The sequence below is a fragment of the Myotis brandtii genome, unplaced genomic scaffold (genome assembly GCF_000412655.1).
Source record: "Myotis brandtii unplaced genomic scaffold, ASM41265v1 scaffold57, whole genome shotgun sequence".
NCBI lineage: Eukaryota > Metazoa > Chordata > Mammalia > Chiroptera > Vespertilionidae > Myotis > Myotis brandtii.
Window position 1 is genome coordinate 1,021,591 of NW_005370133.1, and position 7,053 is coordinate 1,028,643.

At 37.8% G+C, this 7,053-nt stretch overlaps 1 protein-coding gene across 2 annotated transcripts in view; it reads right to left on the reverse strand.

Moving 5' to 3' along the window:
- Nucleotides 1–964: 964 nt before the first annotated feature.
- The window catches only part of HSPB11 (heat shock protein family B (small), member 11), a 21,025-nt gene continuing 14,936 nt past the window's right edge, over nucleotides 965–7,053 (reverse strand). Inside the window, exons 6-7 of one of the 2 annotated variants that reach the window (XM_014549769.1) lie at nucleotides 3,824–3,867; nucleotides 965–1,160 (exon numbers count right to left, since the gene is read on the reverse strand). In XM_014549769.1, the coding sequence (XP_014405255.1) occupies nucleotides 1,047–1,160; nucleotides 3,824–3,867 (158 nt within the window). In that variant the 3' untranslated portion in view covers nucleotides 965–1,046. Of the gene's footprint in view, nucleotides 1,161–1,553; nucleotides 2,246–3,823; nucleotides 3,868–7,053 lie in introns of those variants that run through there. The other variant, XM_014549768.1, reaches the window with a different exon arrangement.

Below are 7,053 nucleotides of genomic sequence, written 5' to 3' on the forward strand. Positions count from 1 at the left end.
GAAAGATGACGTGAAGACAGAAAGAATGCCATATGATGACAGAGACAGAGATGGGAACTACAGTGCCATAAGCCAAGGAATGCCAAAGATTGCAAGCAATACCAGAAGCTAAGAGAAAGATAAGAACAAACCCTGCCAATACCTTGATTTCCGACTTTGAGCCTTCAGAACTGTGAGAGAATAAATTTCTATTGTTTAAGCCATCAGGTTTGCAGAACTTTATTACAGCAACCTTAAGAAACTAATACAGACTATACAGACAAAATATGTTCATATCATTTCTTTCCTGTGTGTTTATCAAGTTGTAATAAAGTTAGGTTCATTTCTATTTGTTGTCAATGTTTTATAATTGCTTTTTTATTTTAATTTTTTGCTATATTAGTTATTTATGTTTACAAAGTCAACCTATATAATAAAGTATAGCTACCCCCAATCTGTCCCATCCTGTTCCTTTACAACCCAAAATACTTAAAAAAATAATATCAATAATGGGTGTCTCTGGAAAGTAAGATTATGTATTTCCCAACTCTTCTCTGAGGATTTCAAATCAGGACCAAATAAAATGAAAAGAAAAAGAATAAAGTGATTTGTCCTGCAGGGCCCAGTTCAAGTTCCGTGACCTCAGTGAAACCTTCCCATAAGTACTTTCTCTTTTTCTGAACATATACATTGTTTACTGACTCTGCTCACTTAACTCTTTGCATCAATCAATCAATCAATCAATCAATAAATTTAAAAATTAACGCACTGAGATAGGAAGGGCACCTTATTAGATGCTGTGGGGAATACAATGTATTACCAATTAAGTTTTCATGTACAGCCACTTCCTTAATTAAGCTATATATTAAAGGAAAAGCTCACTTATTCCTCCATGGTGGCCATTACTGCTGACCGATCATACCAAGTTCCTTTGTACAAAATATTAAAGAGAAAATAAAAACTGAAACAGGTTGATGCAAATCCCTTAAATAAAGTACATCAGTGGCAACTTTATTTTAAAATAAATACATTGTTAAGAAACATACAAAAGCATTTTGTTATAATTATTATGAAAGATTTGAGACTGCTATTCCCTCTGCAGAAATGCTATACACAGATGCAAAATGATCAAAGGCTGATGTAATAATGAATCTCAAGTAAGTGGCATGGCCATCATTTGCCTGTAGGGGAAAAATCAATAAGAATGCTCTTAGCAGTTCTAATTAACTGTTAAGGAGTTAGCAGAAAAAAGGGTTTGATGCAAGAGTATAGTCTAAATATGTAACTATTTACAAGATAATATTCAGAAGAGAAGCCAGCCACATATAACAGTACAGTCGTTCTAGTGTGTATTAGCTAAATAACAGCCTTGGTTTGATGTAAAATGGCTAATGGAGCTAAAAATTACAACTGTATATTTCTTTTCTTTTTAAAAAAATATTTTTATTGATTTCAGAGAGGAAGGGAGAGGGAGAGAGAGAAACATCAATGATGAGAGAGAATCATTCATAGGCTGCCTCCTACATGCCCCACACGGGAGATCAAGCCCGCAACCCGGGCATGTGCCCTGACCGGGAATCGAACTGTGACCTCCTGGTTCATAGGTTGATGCTCAACCACTGAGCTACACTGGCCAGGCTACAACTGTACATTTCTGATCAATTTTTTCAAAGTGTTTTTCTAAAGTATTTTTCATAACAAAACATTTCTTTTAGTTAAAGATGCCTCAGAATATGATACCCTGAAACATTACTATACTTTTACATTTATGTAATTTTTCAGGAAAGCAATTTGGCAATATATTAAAAAGCTATAAATATGTCTTTATCTTTCAACCTAGTAATTTCATTCTCTGAAATCTAATCTTGTGAAATAATTAAAAAGGTGAAGATCGTGGTAGTGGGAACATGCATAAGATGTTCCTTGTAGTAGTACTTATGACAGAGGGAGGAAAAGGGAAATTAGTTAGCATTTGCCTATTTGCATATGTTTAATCTTAAAATTATGAAGCTTGTATATAGTAAGTTTTAAAAATGATACAAAATTGTTCATACATTACTATTATAACTATATGCGAAGCACATGGTTGATAACTAGAAGAAAATAGATATAGAAAAAGCTGTTATGACAGGGTGATAAAATGATGAGTGATATTCAGCCTCCCAACCCCCTTATTATTTTCCAAATGGTCTATAATGATGTGAGCTTCTCTGATCCTTAGAGGTTCCTGAAACAAAATATTCAGCAGAGACTTACTAATCATAACCTGTTGGTAAAGATGGATAAAAATAGGAAGATAAAATTCAGTCTAATCGTTTTTCTACTCCCCCTGTCCCCCAACTCACCTTCCCAATCATTGGGCACATTTGGGTGGTAAAGAAAAGAATTAATAGGATTCAAAAACATCCTGTAGACTCTTTTGAAGTACAGATTTCATAGCAGCTCCCAACAAGTTGTGAAAAAGGAAATTTAATGGACAAGGTACCACTCTAACTATCATTTCAAGAAACCTTAATTAAACAAACACTGCCACCTTTAAAAACACACACACACATTGCCTTTGGCCAGATGGCTCAGTTGTTTGGAGCGTCGTACATACACCAAAGGTTGTGGGTTTGATTTTAGGTCAGGGGGTTTGATCCTTGGTTGGGGTGCATATGGGAAGCAACCAATCGATGTTTCTCTCTCTTTCTCTTCCTTTATCTCTAAAAATCAATAAAAAAACAACAACACATATCCTTGGGAGAAGATAAAACAGACAAACACATATTCACTTTTTCCACGTTTTTGTGTTTGTCTAAACCCAGAGCCTGACAAACTGGCAGGAACAGAGAAACTCCTGATGCGGCAGTACTTCCTCATCAATGGGCATTCGTTCCACTTGACAAGCAAAGCTCAATGGAATGCTGTCGACAAATGCTTGTTTCCACCCCATCTCTCTTTGGTTTATTTGTTGCTGATCCTATGCTCCAGTTCCCCTTATCTGAATCTCCCTTGTCCTTTCATGCTTAAATTAACATCCAGCTTTGGCATCTCAACCTTTTATGATTCCTACTCTAAAAGGCCTACAGAATCAAATGAAAGAAAGCAAAGCAAGTAAATACTTCCAATTTAAAAAATGAACACAGAACAAAAACAAGTGAATTCTGGCCCTAGCTGGTTTGGCTCAGTGGATACAGTGTCAGCCTGCGGACTGAAGGGTCCTAGGTTCAATACTTGTCAAGGGCACATGTTTGGGTTGTGGGCTTGATCCCCAATGGGGGATGTGCAGGAGGCAGCCAATCAAAGATTCTCTCTCATCATTGATGTTTCTATCTCTCTTTCCCCTTCCCTTCCTCTCTGAAATCAATAAAGATACATTTTTTTAAAAAGTGAATAATTCATGCCCTAGCTGGTTTGGCTCAGTGGATAGAGCGTCAGCCTGCAGACAGAAGGGTCCCAGGTTGATTCCAGTCAAGGGCACATGCCTGAGTTGTGGGCTCGATCCCCAGTAGGGGGCGTGCAGGAGGCAGCCAATCAAAGATTCTCTCTCATCATTGATGTTTCTATCTCTTTCTCCCTCTCTCCCTCTCTGAAACCAATAAAAAATATATTTTTAAAAAAAGTGAATAGTTCTGTTTTATTCTTGCTGTAATCCTGTCTATGATAGATAAAAGCCTAATTTATAAATGCTACCTTTAGACTATAATATTATTGAGAATAACCTCTGTTTATTGATTAAGTACAGAACCTATACTATCATGAGAGTATTTATTAACTTTATTACTATAGAAATAGGTTTAAAATTTAAACATATTATGCTGGCTAAAGATAATATTTATCTCTACAGAGTATATTTACTTACCATAATTTCTTCATTTTGAAGCTGCCCCTCTGTGTGTACTAGATCTAAAACATAAATTTAACAGAAATGAGTTAGGGCTTAAAAGACATGAGGATAGCTACTGAAATTTATGTTCAGCAAAACATTATATGTGGTAAACTATAGTTAAACCAGATTTACCAGTGTTTTGGGGTTAAAATTTAATATGCAGATAGAGATATTTGATATAAAAGATATGAAAAATAAACTGCTTATGAGCTATAAAATATCTCTAGTGAATAAAAACATAAGGCAATCCAAATGTAAATCATAGTAAAGAAATATAAAGTAAGGAATTGATAAACTGTGAAAATCCCTTTTAAGGATCAAGCTACTAACAGCAATTGCAGGCCTGAAAGGAGGCATTTTATTGTTCCCATGGGCAACAACTAAAGCTCAGTTTCTCACAATAAATTTTTACTATAATGCAGAATTATGCTACCCTTGAATCGATCTTTTCTGGTATCCAACTTTAGAAAACCTTTACTCATATAATTTTAGGACAGATTAATTTATTTGGTCATAAGATAATCATATCAAACATTATTTTGGAACCATGAAATATTTAATTGATATAATAAAAATATTAAGATTATTTAGAAATTAATTTCATTTGTATTAAAATAGTGTACATAATTTTAAAAGGCACATACTATACAAAGGGAAGTCTCTGGGAAGTAAGATTATGTATTGCTTTCTGTTTCTTAACCTTTTTCTGGGGCAATGAAAAATAGTAATCCCCTGCTTGTCCTCTCCTTAATCCTACAGTCCTGCTCCCTCCAGGTAAATGTTTTCAACTCTTAAAGCTATTTTTCCTGAAATTATATTGTTTATATTTCTTTTCTTGACTTAACAATTTTTTACTGACTTTATATTATGATGGGTGAAAATTTAAACTAATATCCTCTTCCTCCTCCTCTGGCAACTTTCCCCTCCTGTCATCCTCTCAATTTTGAAATCAGTATTTGATGGCAAAATTAGTCTCTATACATGTTATTGCTGCTGAAATAAATAACAAATTATGATCACATTTTCTTATTTAACTCCTCCCTGACCAGAAGTTAATAATAACCTCTTATTTCATTTGCTTAGTTTTTTAAATTATGAAACATTGGACATTTTCAAACAAACATAAAAGAAGACAGAACATAACTCCTATATATAACTCATCATTTAGATTTTACATTTACTAATATTTTTCCATACTTGATTTAATTTTTTTGCTAAAATTTTTAAAGCAAGTCTAATACATCATGATATTCCACTTCCAAATATTCGATTATACATCTCTAAATAATGATATTTTCTTATATAACCACAATACCATTATTATACTAACATTTAAAATAATGCTTTAATATCATATGGTACTCAGTCTATATGCAAATTTCCCCACTGATGCAAAAATGTCTTTTTATAGTTGATTTATTGAAATCAGAATTCTCTCTTTTAAACTTGAACTGCTTTCCCTCCCACATACACATTTTTCCTCCATGCCATTGACTTATCGAAGAGACCAGGTCAATTGTCCTGTAGAATGCCCCACATTTTATCATCTTACCTCCTCATGGTTTCATTTAATTTGCTCCTCTATCCTGCATATTTCCTATAGCTTGGAAATTAAAGCTAAAGGCTTGATTACATTCAGGGTTTGAGGTCTTCATCACATGTCTGGTGATCTTTGGCTGTCTTTTGTTATTTATGAATACATCATTTGAAAACTATGTGCATGAGCCAGGCTTGTTGACTAGTGGAGCTCAATAGGGTGACCAGGAATGAGCTAGTCTTTGTCAACATCCATAGATCTTTTTTCTGGGGCCATTCAGTTTCTCCAAAGATGAATTCTCCCATCTCCTGGCTGGGGCTATATTCTTGGTTGCTGTCATAAATAGCAGAGCATAGGAGGAGTTCCCACTATTCAATATGCAGGCTTCCACCTAAATTCCTGTTTTCAACTCCATGTCTCATGAAATGTCTCTACTATGCCTGGTTTCCCTGGGTTCTGAGCCTCAACATTCAATGTTCCTTGGGGAGGATACAATCATTCCTCGCAGGTGGTTTATGGGAGGAAGGAGTGGTCACCTGGCTTTTGGGGTAGGAGAAGGTACCTAGGGTCCAACTACTTTGTATATAGATGTTCAACTAATGACCCCTCTTTTCTGGCTCATGCCTCACTCACATTTTCTATGTTACCATTTCCCTTCAAGTTCTAGAAGTTTTTTGGGTTCTGTTAGGCAAATTGGCTTGCTTCTCATTAATTTTCTCTTTGGCAGGCATTTAGGTTATAATTTATTCCATTCAACTATAGAAGTTCTCCATCGGCATCCTCTCTTCCATAACATATCCTATCTAATAAAAGACAAACAGGGTAATTGACCGTACCTTCGCTACGCTTCCCATTGGCTAATCAGGGTAATATGCAAATTAACTGCCAGGAAAGATGGCGGTTAATTTGCATAGGTAGGCGCAATGATGGGAGGCGAAAGGGGAAGGACGGAAGAACGGTGATTGGAAACCCAGGCGGCAGGCAAGAGCTGGAGAAACGGGGCGCCTTTGCCCGCCCCCCAGTCGGTGATCGCGATTGGAAAGCCGGACCACAGGCAAGGCGGCACACCCGGGACCCAGGAGCCACCTTGCCTGTGGCCCGTGATCCTGATCGCAAAGGCTTGGAGGCGGCTCTGGCCGGAACAGACACGGACAGGGCAGGGACAGGGGGCTGGCCTGTAGCCTCCGCAGCTGAGCGCAGGCCCGGAGAGGAGACGGGGGCCTGCCTCCCGCAGAAGCAGCGCGGGTCCCTTCCGCCTCCCACAGAATCTGCACGAGTCCCTGGCGTGACTCCCTCCCACCTCCCACGGAATCAGTGTGGCTCCCTTCTGCCTCTGGTGGAAGCAGCGCAGCTCTGGGCGGTGCACCGTGGTTCCTGCCAGCTCCCGCGGAAGCAGTGGGCAGCCTACTGCGCAATATTGTGCAATGGGCTACTAGTATGTGTGTGTGTGTGTGTGTGTGTGTGTGTGTATGTGTGTGTATATATATATATATATACACACACATACACACACACACACACACACACACACACACATACTAGTAGCCCATTGCACAATATTGCGCAGTAGGCTGCCCACTGCTTCCGCGGGAGCTGGCAGGAACCACGGTGCACCGCCCAGAGCTGCGCTGCTTCCACCAGAGGCAGAAGGGAGCCGCGCTGATTC